This window comes from Dysidea avara, chromosome 1, assembly GCF_963678975.1.
Source record: "Dysidea avara chromosome 1, odDysAvar1.4, whole genome shotgun sequence".
Lineage (NCBI taxonomy): Eukaryota > Metazoa > Porifera > Demospongiae > Dictyoceratida > Dysideidae > Dysidea > Dysidea avara.
Window position 1 is genome coordinate 13,457,086 of NC_089272.1, and position 15,855 is coordinate 13,472,940.

General features: G+C 36.6%; 1 protein-coding gene across 1 annotated transcript in view; it reads left to right on the forward strand.

The window, feature by feature from the left end:
* The window catches only part of LOC136258960 (IgGFc-binding protein-like), a 72,557-nt gene extending 61,761 nt beyond the window's left edge, over window positions 1-10,796 (forward strand). The window contains exons 42-52 of the mRNA XM_066052387.1: window positions 409-475; window positions 834-900; window positions 957-1,042; window positions 1,856-1,982; window positions 3,576-3,617; window positions 3,672-3,716; window positions 3,770-3,839; window positions 6,678-6,764; window positions 7,224-7,274; window positions 7,831-7,869; window positions 10,641-10,796. Of these exons, the coding sequence (XP_065908459.1) occupies window positions 409-475; window positions 834-900; window positions 957-1,042; window positions 1,856-1,982; window positions 3,576-3,617; window positions 3,672-3,716; window positions 3,770-3,839; window positions 6,678-6,764; window positions 7,224-7,274; window positions 7,831-7,869; window positions 10,641-10,708 (749 nt within the window). The 3' untranslated portion in view covers window positions 10,709-10,796. The remainder of the gene's footprint in view (window positions 1-408; window positions 476-833; window positions 901-956; window positions 1,043-1,855; window positions 1,983-3,575; window positions 3,618-3,671; window positions 3,717-3,769; window positions 3,840-6,677; window positions 6,765-7,223; window positions 7,275-7,830; window positions 7,870-10,640) is intronic.
* Window positions 10,797-15,855: the final 5,059 nt, after the last annotated feature.

Below are 15,855 nucleotides of genomic sequence, written 5' to 3' on the forward strand. Positions count from 1 at the left end.
GGAGGTTGTGCACTTACACATGTTGACACTAGTCCAGGAGAGTGTTAATGGTTCAAGTGCACGTTATTGCTAGTGTCATAGTGTAAAATTTTAAGTAGTGTAATACCTGTAAGCCTCAGTAATTTACTGTGGACTAAGCTGCTGATCACTGAATTGTCCTGATGGCTATTTACAGCATACCACTGATACTTGTGTTTTATATACTGTCATAACTGTGTTGAAGATTCATAAAGTACAGTTGGTGGACAGTAAAGTGAACATTTACACATGCCAACTGTACTTTATGGAAAATATTTCATTTGGTGTCACCCATGTAATGTTGTATAAAATGACATTAGACATAACTTATAATATTACGGTAGCAATTATATAAAATAATCTTAATACTTAACTTGAACTTTATTATAGGTGTTCCAATCCCAGTTGTGGCAGTAACAGTTGCTATTGCTCATGACCACTATGGAACCAATAGAATGTAAGTTCACAAGAGACTGACACACGTAAATTACGGTACATACACTGTTGTACCAATGTGGTATTTCTGGTTGCTAAGTACCCTGCACTTCAACGGGCACTACATCTCAAATATTCCAGCCATGAATTGATGAATTACACAGCTATAACTTAAGAAAGGAAAGTAGAAGTGGATAGAACCTCTGCTGGAAAGCTTTTGACATTTAGTATTTTAAAATCGATTACACACACAATAACACTCCTTTTTACAAAAAAGTGTGAAATACATCTAATTCATATAATACTATGTACTGCATGTAAGTTTATAATTTTGCAACCTTTGAGCATTAATTTAAGATTACATTTTTTTATTAATGCAGGTGTTGGATTTCAGATGCTAATGGCACAATCTTAAGTTTTGTAATTCCAACAGTAGGATTTATTTTGGTAGGCATGCTTGTATATCTAGCTGTTATTATTGAAAGATACACATTTCTCAATAGGTCTCCTCTGTTTTTATCATCATCACATTATATAAACTATGCTCAACTAAGGGAATAAAAGAAAATGATGAATACCAGAACAACAGGTGAAACTATGTAACATGTGCTGTATTATAGGTGGTGGAGCCAAGGAGGGCATAGCTTACCCATGTTTATCAATTGTAACTAAAATTGAGATACTCTAATAGAGTAGTCAATCACTCTAAAAGAACAGTCACATTTGTTTGCACCTCTTTAAAACTGTAATTGGCTACTTAAAAAGGTGTCAGAGCAAAAGAGGAAGTGGCCTGGCTAAACAAGACCACTACGCAAAGCAGTTAAACTATTGTTGAGTAACAAGACCTTATAGTAATTAGTACTTGAATTGTCTACAGCATGTTTGATAAAAAATTCTTACCACTGTTTATTGTTTATTATTGACCAACACATTTAGCCATTTGAAACATCCTGTAATTACCGGATTTATACAGGCAAGGATGCACGCCTACAACAATTTACTGACAGAAATTAATTTCTATATTTGCCTGTAAAACAAACAATCAATCATGGCAAAACTTCTGCAGATTCCACTAATTCTAATGCAATCTGCTGCAAGCACACTGAATTCAATAAGATGATAATTCTATAATATTCAAAAGCAATGAATTTTCCTGCAAAGATGATGGATTCTATTGCAAAGGTGATGGATTCTATTGCAAATAGAATGAAGTAAATTGCAGAGGTGATGGATTCAATAGCAAAAATCTGAATGAAATCTGTAAATTTTCCTGAGGCATAGCTATCGACCCCTCAGAATACCATCCTTGTATACCAATGTTCAATATATTGTAATGTGCATATGGTAGCTAGTTGTTTTAAAATGAAATGGTGGGACCTGTAATTACATAATTATTATACAGGAACATACTCTTTGGACTAATGCTTATCATTCCCACAACTGGAATTACTTGGTTACTAGGACTGTACATGGTGAACAATGATGCTGAAGTATTTGCTTGGGTGTTTGCTCTACTGAATGTCATTGAGGTATGTACAGTAAGTGTCATACCTGTACATTTACTAAATGTTTATCAAATTATAATTAATGTGTACTAGTATACGTATATTCCTTGCAATACCTATGAAGGTTTTTACGTAGTTAGTTACCCTATATAGATACCCTATAACACTAGCATAGCAACAATATGGCAAATATAATACTTGCACTTAATAAACTGGTTATAACTCACGACTTAAAACAAGCTGCGAAATGGGACTTGTTCACCATGAACTGACAAGTCCATCAAGATTATAGTGCTTTCCCTGTACTTCTCCCGATGTGTTGACAAAAAAAGGACATTCCAATGAAAAAACAATGATAGTAAGATTTGTCTCATCATCAGCCTTACCTGTGTGCCTTTAACTATATGAACACAAAGCAAAGAGTTTCTCACTCTCCATGAATACCATAGAGTTGGGTTGTTAAGCACATGTATCTATTAAGTGCATATTATTTGTTAAGCGCATACACATTTCTTGTAATTAACCATGGATGATAAGCACACATGGCCAAATGCGACGGTAAAGCTACACACGGCAAGAAACGACAAGAAAGGCTGAAAGTACTGAAAAATTAATGTCTCCTCAAGCGCTTACATCTCCCTTGAGGTCTCCCTTCGCTATGTGTACAGCAAATCAACCATCTGGATAGTGATAATCTTGCTCATCACGAAGGTTTCACCCAAAAATGGAGTCACGTATCCTTACACACTGGCATCATGACTGGCACAAACTCTATTGCAATGTGGTGATTCCGTGTTACACTCAATAATTATATTTATTAGGAGTATGCGCCTAACAGATAGTATGATTTTTACAAAACGTTTTCCCCGAAAATTATAAGTACATGTGCTTAACAACCTGACTTTACGGTAGTCAAATCCAATGGTGTATAGTTTTATTGGTTTGTGCTTTTTTTCAGAGCTTAACAAAGCAATTAAAATGTAACACTGCCTTATCGTATTTTTACCCAGTTTATTCCAATAGCAAATTGCTCAGCTGGTCACATATACTCCCAGATGTTATCAAGGTAAAAATGAATTTGGTTTCTGGTCAATAAGTTTTGGCATGGAAATACAGACCTACTGTACGTGATCCTTACCATTTCAGTGGTGGTTCTAGGGAGATTACTGAGGTCTCCAAAAGTAGTCATATTCAGATCAAGATACTCTAATAGAGCAGTGAGTCACTCTAATAAAGCAGTCACAGTGTTCAGAGCAGCAGTGTAGCAAGCTATGTAGGTATAATTAAAGGATATCTATGTACAGCTGTATGTACAGCTGTATGTACAGCTGTATGTACAGCTATCATCAGCTGTCACTGATATAATTAAAGGATATCAGTAATATTAGTGGAGTGCAGCTATTCTCAGCATGCAGTTACCTTCTTTTTTTTGGTCTTCACCCTCTTAATCAGAAACTAGTCACCAAAAATCCTGGAGTTGCCCTTGCATTTGGTACTACCATACTAAATGTTTACATATACATAGCTAGCATCATACTTATGTGTACGTATATGTTAATGCACTGAATTTTATATAATGCTTTATTGTCAATGTTAGTGTCCTTGTTTTGTATACAGGGCACTGTGATATTTTGCACATGTATATTCTGGAATAAACAGGTTTGTAAGTTTCTGTTGTATGTCAGGCAAACTGTATAACTTGTCTTGTCTCAGATGAGGAGTGTTATGATGTCTTCTCTTAAGAAAGATGTAAACAAGGTGGTTAATTGTGTTTTCAAAGAATACATATAGCACATTCATTTATTTAACAGAAAAAGGAAGCAGCCCAAGAATATTCCAAAACCACTTATAGTAACTTTACTTTTGCTAAACATATGAAAGGTAATGCTCCTACATACATATTGACAACTAACAACCATATGTGATTGGATCTGGGAAAACCGGTGTTATTGTCCATGACAGCAGATTTGATTTTTCACCAAGAACACAAAGCTACATAAATGAACTATCAAATTTCATTTTCAAAATCGGCTAAACTTGAGTGGTCTGGTTTTGCTGGATGCTTTTCCCAAGCACAGTGGCGATCCATACAAGTGGTCTGGGGCCCTAATGGAGCTCTGGCCAGCCTGGGGATGGCTGTATGTGGCTGTACAGTGTGTAGTGTTGAACAAATACCTGTGCTCTAAATGTCCTTTTATTTTTAATAATCTTAAAGAGGAAGGCATAGGGATGAATTAGGCAAGGTTATGGTCTCAAAACTGGCTAAACAGCCTCTAGATCTGACCCTCCTCTTGGCACCCACCTACCACCCCTTTAGGAGCTCACCTGATACGGTCACCCATTGCTTAAAACTATCTAAAATTTAGCTGTTGGCTACTTGTACAGTAGCCAACAGCTAAATTTTATTCTGGAAAGTAAGGATTTGGTGTAAAACATGTGAAAATTTGGTACACATACTGTGGCTTCAACCATTGCATGCTAAATACTTAAAACCGGCATTTCTCGATAGTTTAAAATCCGTTTTTCCCAGACTGGGTCACATACATGTATGCAGATTGATATATACAGTACAGTAGTACTGCATATTAGAGATCATGGAGAATTGGGTTGTTCTGGCTAAAAATATCATCAAACAACCCAGATTCACAATACCATCATGGTGTCTTGGCAGTATTGGTTAGGTATAATCAAGCCCAAAAGTGCCTAAATGCTCCTATAAATTGCTACAAAATTTTATTGTTCTTATTTAGTGGAATTTTCGACTAACTGCCTGCCTGATGCCTTCAGACAAGCATAACTCAATAATGGCTAAGGCTATGAGCTCACTATTTGATGTCGCTTTAGCCCAACAGGTACCTTTTGACATACTGCAGTACATACATTGCACTCATCATGGGCTTACTTTTGTCCTCCTTTGTGTTCCGTTTCTTTTTGCTGACAGCCCAAGGTGCAATTCATAGTAGAGTGATGGCTTCCGTATGTTTGTAAATGGAATCGTCGGTGTTTTCCATGGTGACTGAATTGATTACACAGGCACTTCTCCTGCTGTTCTTCATTTGTATGCTGTGAAATGGGCTGAACATAGCTGAAAGCAAAGCATAATGGCCACTTCACTTTCGAGTCAGTAATTGATTGTTGGGGTGCACGTTCAGTTGAAAATAATACCGCTGGCACCGTCCTTTCTTCTGATGCGGTACACATTAATCCACCGATCATAATAATGTTACAAAAACGTAAACAAACAAGTATAAGGAAAAATTAGAATTCAAATTCTATTGGGTATCATAGAAAAAAGTAGCAAAACAAGGGAGGTCACCTACACCTGCAGATATTCCAGTGGACATTTAATACCTAATTCAGTAATTCATTCATGAGTATAAACTGAACCAGAAATTAAATATCCACTAGCGTATCTGAGGTGTAGGTGACCTCCTTGTTTACCTACTTTTTCTATGATCCCTAATCAAACTTAAAATTCTTAATACTTGTAGTGCTTATCATATGTGACCGGGCCTGCGATAATAGGGCATGTGGGCACATGATTTTTGCCTACTTTTTTACAATTTCATCACTCATAACGTTTTGTACCATTATGCTATGGCATTGCAATTTTCAGCTCTTAGTAAATATTTAATTGACATCATGATGTAAGTTACAGAATGCAAAAATACTATTCCAGGACTGAGATATGACCTGTTGAGTGATGGGGTGTAGTTTGTGCCCACATGCCCTGTTTTCGAAGGCCCAGTCATATATGTACATGGACATATTTAACTCAGCTTTTTTTGCAATGAACAACAGAAAAACTAACCATACAATATTAATTATTTGTATGCATGCATGTAGACTAGCTACTGTAATTCACTTTTAATGAATACAAAATTATGCAATAATTGTATGAAATGTTCTTATTTGAATTTTTTTTCACAACTATATAAATCTTGTAGCCACAAGCCAAACTTTGAGTTAAAGCCTTTAGTACTGTTGCTATTGGCTTTGAAGTAAGCCACATCAATGATTGTAAATGATCACTACTGAGCTGACAGCGCTACAAAAGATTGTGCAGCTCTAATAGTATAGTCATGTAAATCAAACTTCATTCAGTGTAAAAACACAAAGATTTTATCATGGACTTGTTGCACAAAAATGAAGTGAAGGATAGAAAACATTATACATCAAGAGAAAAGTTTATGGCTTTGTAGTTTGATAACAAAATATTACTATTGCTAATATTGTTTTGTGGCCACGAGTCTCCATACGCTACATATAGAACTCTTAACATCAGCTATAACTATGCAGCTGATATGGATATAAAATTAGGGATGTATATAGTAACAAAAAATTGAAGTGAGAGAGCTAAGAAGGGTGATACCTGGTTGATGCTTGAATTTCCACAGTGTGTAAAGGACACTCCATGCTGCTGGACCTATTAGGGTTCAGGGGCATGGTCCCACAGGAAATCAGATTTCTGACATTGAAATTTATTTATTTTAGAGTACTTTATCTATGTATATGATTGTTCTATTAGAATATGTCAATTTTACAAACTGGGGTGAGGGACCCATAAAGGTGTAGGGGCTCTAGCCCCTGTGACCCCTTGCTACCACACTTATGTAGCATCTTGCCCCCTTATGTACCCCCTGTAGCCTCTTTCTACCACACTTATGTATAAAATTATCAACCAGCCAGAAATTCACACTTTGCAATGTTAATATTTAGGTAATACCAACAACCTGTTGGATGATGCTATGAAGAAACTGAGCAATGACCATTATGAGGAAACTGAGTTTGTTAATGTTGAACAAAGTGAGTTATTAAGCACGATACATATTCAGTACGATGGAAGGATATCTTAGTTAAATGTAGTTCAGTATTCCTAAGTCTAAGATATAATAAAACACAAGTTATGAAGATTGATAACTACATGTATACAGTACAAGTGTAAACTTTCCACTTAGCATAGCAATATGTCATCACCCATCATACTAGTAAATGTCCATTGAATTTCCCTAGCTCTTTTTGGAAATATATTATGTAATGAGTCTGTTTACTAATGTAATGAATGAGTGGGTGTATTTTGCCAAACTGTACAAGACAAGAAACTACCATGCAAAATAAGGTCATAACACGATCTAGAAATGCAACTATCTAAGCCAACATCATACACATAATAGATTTCTATAACCTTGATATGGTGGTGTTTACATGTACAGTGATTTTGCAATAACAGATGTCCATTCTTTGGATTTCTAACGTCTTTTTTAGATGATACACTTGAAGAGGAGGGAGTTCCCAATGAAGTGTTTGACGACATGGGTAAGGTGGCTGATGCATTAGTAGTCAAAATATCATCAAAATTAATTCACAGCATTGTACATGTATAAAATATCATCATGATAATTTGATTGGTGCACTACTATACAATGTCATTATCTTCCTGTGTTGATACTATTATTATTAGCACTTTACAGTGACCAGCACTGAAGGTCTGACAGCAACATGTGCTGCAGCCTTAGGATTACCTAACCTAATTTCAGGGACTTAGACCTAATGATACATATGTTACAAAGCAATTACTGCTACATTGTTGTAAACTAATTAAATATAAAGAGAGCCATGCAAACCAGTAAGTAGCACTTACATTCGTAGCTACAGGAAAGGTAATGACCAAATTATACAAGGATAGTGTCTAGCTATACTAAAATTAAAATAGTTTATTTCGAGTAGTAGGCCTGCATGAGTTTGACATGATAAAACCTCTCAAATTAAAGCGCATTTTCATTTATACTGTACAGTAAATGTACACACGTGCACACAGGGTGTATAGCATGCAATATCATGTGTATGACATATACTTTTATTATTGGAATAGAATGGCACTATCCAGAAAAAATGAAACCAAAGAGTGCAGGTAAGTATCCACATGTAAATTTCCTTACAGGTTGAAGGACTCTGTGTGTATAAACATGTGTTGTGAATTAAGACTATATACCAGTTGATCTGCAGCCATATAAATATAGTGTTAGATGTCATGTGCAATTCAGATATAATATTAATAACAAAGAGGGGCATAGGAGCCAGGGGAGGGGGTCAGTGTCCCCTTCAGAAATTTCATAGCGTTTTTTGCATAGTGTACATAACTAAGCAACTTTGGCATAATTCAAATAATAATTATTTCAGTGCAGCTTGTAATATACAAATCTTTCACGAAGTAAATTATTATCCAGCACAAGGGAGCATGGGAAACCAGAAGAGCTAAAGCTCCATTCAGCTACTGTAATAGAGCAGTCTGGTACTCTAATAGAACAATCAAGATCAGTATTATTAAAAAGCAACCATTTAACTATTTATTGGTAGAAACAACCAGGGGTGGTGGAGCAGACCAAAGAGTGAGGGGGCCAGGCCAGCTGTAAGTTGAAGACCAAAAAAAAAGGTCACAGCCTGCTGACAATAGCTGTTCTCCACCAATTATATCTCCTTATTTATCACTACACATACGTAGCTAAGTAGTTTGCTACACTGCTTCTCTGAATACTGTGACTGCTCTATTAGAGCATCCTGATCCTGACTGTTCTATTAGAGTATCTCGATTTTTTTTTGCAAACAGTGTCCCAAAAAAGTGGGGGGGGGGGGGGGCCATGGCCTCCCTACCCCCCCCGTCTCCACCGCCTATGGAAATAACTAAAATACAGAGTTTCTGATTTCAAATATTGGACTGTAGGGATGGAGAAGATTAAATTGACATCATGCTGACGATTTCATAAATATCTATTCCATTCCATGTAATGTAGTCTGTACAGTGCTTACATATCTGCCATCTGTAAGATGAAACAGATTGTGAGGATAGTATAGCCTTGACTTTATCAAAATGTTTCATCATCTAAAGCATTGTTAGAAAGCAGCATGAATGATTCTCTTTGATGGATATGAATCAATGAGGTTACCAATATGCTTAGGTGAAATTTCTAAATTTCATTTTGAGTGGTCACTTAGTGACCTGCTGTCATGTGCTCAGCATCACTTCAAAGCAATGTGTATGTCAGTGATGTAATTAGTGGTTGTATTGTTGTTGGTTTGTGAGATGTGAGTTGTTACCTAGAGTGACTCCATCAGCCATATGTATCAGCATTATAACAAGAAAAATTCTGCCTAGCTGTGTCCTTGCATACTTAGAGTCATTTGTGGATGCAAGCTGTCAAAGGAATGACAAATGAGCCAACTTCTCAATGTGTTTCTGACAGTACAGCTACCTGAACACCAGCTACATTCACAACTAGTTTATCAGTAAAGCTACTGGTAGCCTGCCTACAATAAAATAGTTGGGTTTTACAGTCAGTACATTTACATTCTCTAACCATTACAAGTTTCATTTTGTCCTTATTACAAGTTTCAGTTTGTCCCTATAACAAGCTTTGTCACTTCTAGTCATGCATGGCTGTAATATAGATAAAGCTCATAGCTATAACAAAGCTTTTGTACTTGAAGCTTCAGTTTGTGTCTACATGAAAAATACCAGAATAAAGCTTAACATTTCATGGCAGGACATATTTAGTTGTAGTAAACAAACTTGTACAAAACCAAACAGCAGCTGCTAAAAATGTTTCTGAAACAAAATGTACCAATTCAAATGATGACCAGCTTGAGCACACTAGCACACGCAAACATGTTGCAAAGGATCTTATTTTAGTGACAGATTGCTGCTTCTTTTGTGCTGCTTTCTAATTAAGTTAGACACTAACTGTTAGGTATAGTAAGTGCGCCTAATTCCTAACTTGAACACTTCAATATTTAATGTCGTCATTATTTCAAAAACTAGAAAGCATATTTACTGCAGTTAAATGCTTTATCTATGGTGATACTATAACCCTAAAATTTTCCAAATGATCGTAAGGGAATTATTTATTGGATTTATATTCCCAAACACAAAGCATTATCTGTGTAGCTGACTTTAATGTAATTCCAAAGGACTACTGTGGCCTACCACTGTACCAAGTATCTTCCAGCTAAGCACCTGCTATGGACGGCTTTGTAAGGTCTGGACTGCATGAAATTTTGAAGAAATACACCTTGACTTGTAATAGCCATAACTCAGAAACATAATATTAAAGGTTTTCTGGTTCTCAAAATTGAGTACGAAGCAGACGATAGATGTAACTTCAACATGACAATGATTAAAAGGATTGTTGAAGTGCTGTTTAAGATGTGGTTTAAAGTCCGGAATTTGGAGCATGTATGACAACTACACCTACTGCAGTTGAAATTTGGTGTGTAGCTCCTCAATGGAATATTTTAATGAACCTTGCAGGACTGATATACCATATATCCATGATATTAGGCTTTATCATCATACTAATTAAGAGTGAACTAGCGTGGTGGAGAAAGAGCCTGAACATAAAAACTGTCCAGAGTTTAGTGCACTTATAGTTTTTAGCAGCTTGAAAAGCCCTTGTGCTCCATCTTGGCTGGCATTATTAGTCGTACCTAATTAATGTCCCACCTCAGTGACCAAACCTTGCCCTCAGGTTTCAAGCTACTAGAAAACTTACAGGCAGTATCTAGCCTACACTTTACAACGTATATTTTACTCAAACACAGTTTACAATATGAACACTAAATGGTCATTCCACAGTTTTATAATATCGATGTTAATAATATTGTTAAACTGATTATATACACACACAGATGGAGATAATGATAACACATATTTGGATGGACCAAGTGATGATGCTGCTGTTGACACACTTTATTAACTGTAACAGCTGTACTTGCACAAACACACACGTATTATGTAATAGATATTTTCACTGTTGCTACTGCTGCTTTTTGATTTTGCTTATACCATAGAGCACTGCATAAGATTTATTTTACATTCACTGCAATAATAATATATTGCAGTGAATGTAAAATAAATAAATAATCTATTTACTGTAATAAATAATCTATTTACTGCACACAATCTATTTACTGTAATGTTGCAGTAAATAGATTGTGTGCATTTATAATGCCTACGAAGATGCCTGTAATGTACATTGCATTATTATCAAGTCACTTTTGAAAATGGCTTCAAATATTAAGTAAGCAGGCAGTTAATTTCCCCATGCTATAAACATACACTTACGGTCATTTGTTAACATATTATGTTGGAGACTGCAAATATTAGTGTAATACATACCTTAGTACATAATGCACAACTTAAAGTAAAGAGAGAAAGCTACTATTAAGCAGGTGTATACAGAAAAGGTTGTTCAAGATTACCTCATGGTCACAAATATAGCAGCAATCCATGCTAGAGCAACAATTATACAATAATAATAATCATACAATCTCAAACCAAATTATATGTAAAACAATGGAGCTGTGCCCAACAAATTGAAACTATATCATTAATTAAATAGTGCTATGTATTTTTCTTTGAGACATGCAGTAGCTACTTGCAGGAATCAGCATTATGCTAGCTACAACAGACAGTATTCTGCTACTACAATAATGCTGACTCGGATTCAGAATCTTCATAGCTAATTGTACAGGAGTGTACAAGCAAACGAAACTAAACTCCATACAGTGATACCAATGAAATTAAAAGTACTAACTGAATGTTGTTAATAAATGTGTAATGCAACATGTTGATCTTTTCAATGCTTTGTTGATCAAGAATGCATAGTGTGGCCTCCAGAAGGTACTTGATCACTGGTAAAGACTTGTAGCTAAAGAGTAACAAACGTATTGCATGCTATCTGTGAAACGAAAGCTCTTGCTACAGTGTCCAATTATAGCTACCATGCACAGATGCAGCATGGGTGTGAAATTTAGGCTTGTCATCAATGAGTACGCCAAGGCTTTTGATAGTATCATGCACTATAGAAGATACTTTTGTACCCGGATATTTTATGTACTATAGCTACCAGTGTGGTGAACCAAGGTGTAGTAATGTATACATGTTGAGCTGAACCCTTAGTCATTATCGAATTGCAAGACAGAACAGAATTACTATACTGCATCATGGCTTCTATTATCTTAATGGGATTCCAATTGACACTGCTAAATCCCACAAAGACCTCAGAATTCTCAATGATGACAAGCTTAAGTTCCATGATCATACCGTTAAAGTTACAACCAAAGTTAATCAAGTACTTGGCATGATCAAGAAATCCTTTGAATATCTTGACTCTGATATATGTTACCAAAGTTGTTTACCACACTAGTTTGACCTATCTTGGAATACAGTAAATAATGCCAATTGAGGACCACTATTTTTCCTTGATCAGAGAAAGGTTGAAAAGGTACAACATAGAGCTACCCGTCCCCTCCCATCATTACATGACAAATCCTACACTGTCACTACTACCCTTACCATCACTGTTGTATATAGACACCAGAGAGGTGATCTAGTTTTTCTATACAAAATTCTTAATGATTACTTCAGCTCTGACTTTACTAATCTATACATTCCACTATTACTAAATACCAGGAGGCACCAATTTAAATTGTTTAAACAGCATTCAAGATTAGCTATTGTGCAGATATTATTATCTTATGAATAGAATGATTGATTATTGGAACAGTTTACCTACGTACCTTTGTTGTAGAAAGTACTTCAATTAACATTTTTAAATCGCTGTAGGATGATTATTTACTAGATTTTACATTTACTTTTGTATAATGTTAATGCATTGATCAGGTAAACAGGCTTTGCCTTTACCAGTACTTAATCATAATAATGACTTGGGTATAACTTTATAACAACTTTACAAATTTTTATAAGTAGTCACAGCCAGGGCCGCCCACAGGGAGGGGCAACTGGGGCATTTTGCCCCGGGCCCCAGCCTGAAAGGGGCCCCAGGAGGCCCCATGAAGGGCCCCCTGAATACCTGTTTAAAAGATCGATATACTCTAATAGAGCAGTCAGATCTAAATACTCTAATAGAGCAGTCACAGTATTCTTCAGAGGAGCAGTGTAGCAAGCTTATAGATAAGGAGATATGGTTGGTGATGGGTAGTTATTGTCATTGCCAGCAAGTTGTGACCTTTTTTTTTTTTTTTTTTTTTTGGTCTTCACCTTACAACTTGGGTGAAGGGCCCCACTTTAACTCTTTGCCCTGGGCCCCTTAATTTCTCTGGGCGGCCCTGGTCACAGCACACAAATTAAGGTGGAATTAGGCATTTTCTGATTTGTACAAAGATCATTAATCATCAAAATACACTAATAGAACGTTCATTTTGTTCCAATAAAGCAGTAAGTGCATAAAATTTCCCAGCTAAAATATTAAGATTTTCTTGTGGGGGTACATGCGCATGCCCCATAAAGAGATCATACTTCACGTGTTGAGTGTGCTTTGCATACTGCCGTACAGCTTTAAAAAAAGCTTACACAAAAGCTTTTAGACACATAAAGTAGCTATCTAGTGATGTGCAGCTTCTACAACATGATCTAAATTGCTTGTCAAGTTGGAGCACAACATCTTTTCCATCATTCTACCCCTCCAAAAGTACCCATCTCTCATTTAAATGCAATTTATGTTAGAGTTAAAGTACCGCCGCGCGTGTGTACGGAAAATACAGTACGAGGGTGTGTGTCGAGAGGCTAATACAGCACGAGGCGAAGCCGAGTGCTGTATTTGCCTCGAGACACCCCCCGAGTACTGTATTTTTCGTACACACAAGCAAGGCGTTGCTTTAAGTGTTATATTGTACTTCTTGGTCGCGTCTGGCTCGGAGCGATTTTCTCTAGTACTCAAACCGCTGCGATTTTCGGTGATAAGGATATCTAATCAAAAACAGCCAAGCTGTAAAAAAAGGTGCGGCCCCCATAAAGGCCATGGTGAAAAAAGATGTGAAATCCAAGGTGGCGGCCAAGAAATGGCTGTGATGGTAGGTTAATGGTTACATTTTAATAACAACAATTCAGGTGAATTTGGTGCCATGACCAAGCGGCACAAAATTCACCTGAATTGCCGTTATTAAAATGTAACCATTAACCTACCATCACAGCCATTTCTTGGCCGCCACCTTGGATTTCACATCTTTTTTCACCATGGCCTTTATGGGGGCCGCACCTTTTTTTACAGCTTGGCTGTTTTTGATTAGATATCACTTCTTTTTATATTTGTATACTGCAAAGCCGGCCTATGGCTGGATTTGGGGCTTTTTTAACCCATGTGTTTTTTTCTTTACCACAGGAAGAAGAAAAGAACTTAAAGAAGAATTTTAGTACTTTAATTATTTTTGATTTTATTAGTAATTATACAAATTATATACATATATTTATTACATGCTCATTATTCCCCACAGGATTTTTTTTGCAGCTGATCTCTCTACTGGGTGACTTGAAATGTAGCTGAACTATATACAGGATGGTTTCTTTGTAGCTGAACTCTCTGTAACAGGTGATTTGTTTGCAGCTAAACTCTCTACATGGTGGTGTCTTTATAGCCGAACTCTCTACATGATGGTTTCTTTGTAGCTGAACTCTCTATAAGGTGACTTCGTCTAGCTGAACTCTCTACAGGGTGATTTTTTTTTGTAGCTGAACTCTCTGCAGGGTGATTTGTTTGCAGCTGAACTCTCTACATGATGGTTTCTTTGTAGCTGAACTCTCTACAAGGTGACTTCGTCCAGTTGATCTCTCTACGGGGTGATTTGTTTCTAGCTGAACTCTCTACAGGTGAATTGTTTGCAGCTAAACTATCTACATGGTGGTTTCTTTGTAGCTGAACTCTCTACAAGGTAACTTCTTCTCTACAGGGTGATTTGTTGTAGTTGAATTTTCTACTAGGTGGTTTGTATGAGGCTGAACTCTCTACATGGCGGTTTCTTTGTAGCTGAACTCTCTACAGAGTGATTTGTTTGCAGCTGAACTCTCTACATGATGGTTTCTTTGTAACTGAACACTCTACAAGGTGACTTCTTCTAGCATGATCTTTCTACATGCAGGGTGAATTGTTGTAGCTGAACTATCTACAAGGTAACTTCTTCTAGCTGATCTCTATACAGGGTGATTTGTTTGTAGTTGAATTCTGTACAGGTGGTTTCTTTGTAGCTGAACTCTGTACATGATGGTTTCTTTGTAGCTAAACTCTTTACAAGGTGACTTCTTCTAGCTGAACTCTCTATGGGGTAATTTCTTTGTAGCTGAACTCTCTATATGATGGTTTCTTTGTAAATGAACTCTCTACAAGGTGAATTCTTCTACCTGATCTCTCTACAGGGTGATTTGTTTGTAACTGAACTCTGTACAAGTGCGTTTTTGTGGGTGATCTCACTGCAGGTTGATTTGTTTGTAGCTGAACTCACTAAAGGGTGATTTTGCTTGTAGCCGAACTCCTTGCATTGTATCTAGTTTCTAGCTGATCTCTCTACAGGGTGATTTGTTTGTAGCTGATCTCTCTACAAGTTGATTTGTGTGTAGCTGATCTCTCTGCAGGTTGATTAATTTGAAGCTGATCTCTCTACAAGGTAATTTGTTTGTAGCTGAACTGTCTATAAAGTGATTTATTTGTAGCTGATCTCTCTGCAGGTTGATTTGTTTTAGCTGAACTCTCTACAGGGTGATTTACTTGTAGCTGAACTCCTTACATTGTGACTAGTTTCTAGCTGATCTCTCTACAGGGTGATTTGTTTGTAGCTGATCTCTCTACAAGTTGATTTGTGTGTAGCTGATCTTTCTACAGGTTGATTTGTTTGTAGCCGATCTCTCTACAGGGTAATTTGTTTGTAGCTGAACTCTTTTTTGTAGGTGATCTCACTGCAGGTTGATTTGTTTGTAGCTGAACTCACCAAAGGGTGATTTGCTTGTAGCTGAACTCCTTACATTGTGTCCAGTTTCTAGCTGATCTCTCTACAGAGTGATTTGTTTGTAGCTGAACTCTCTATAAGGTGATTTATTTGTAGCTGAACTCCG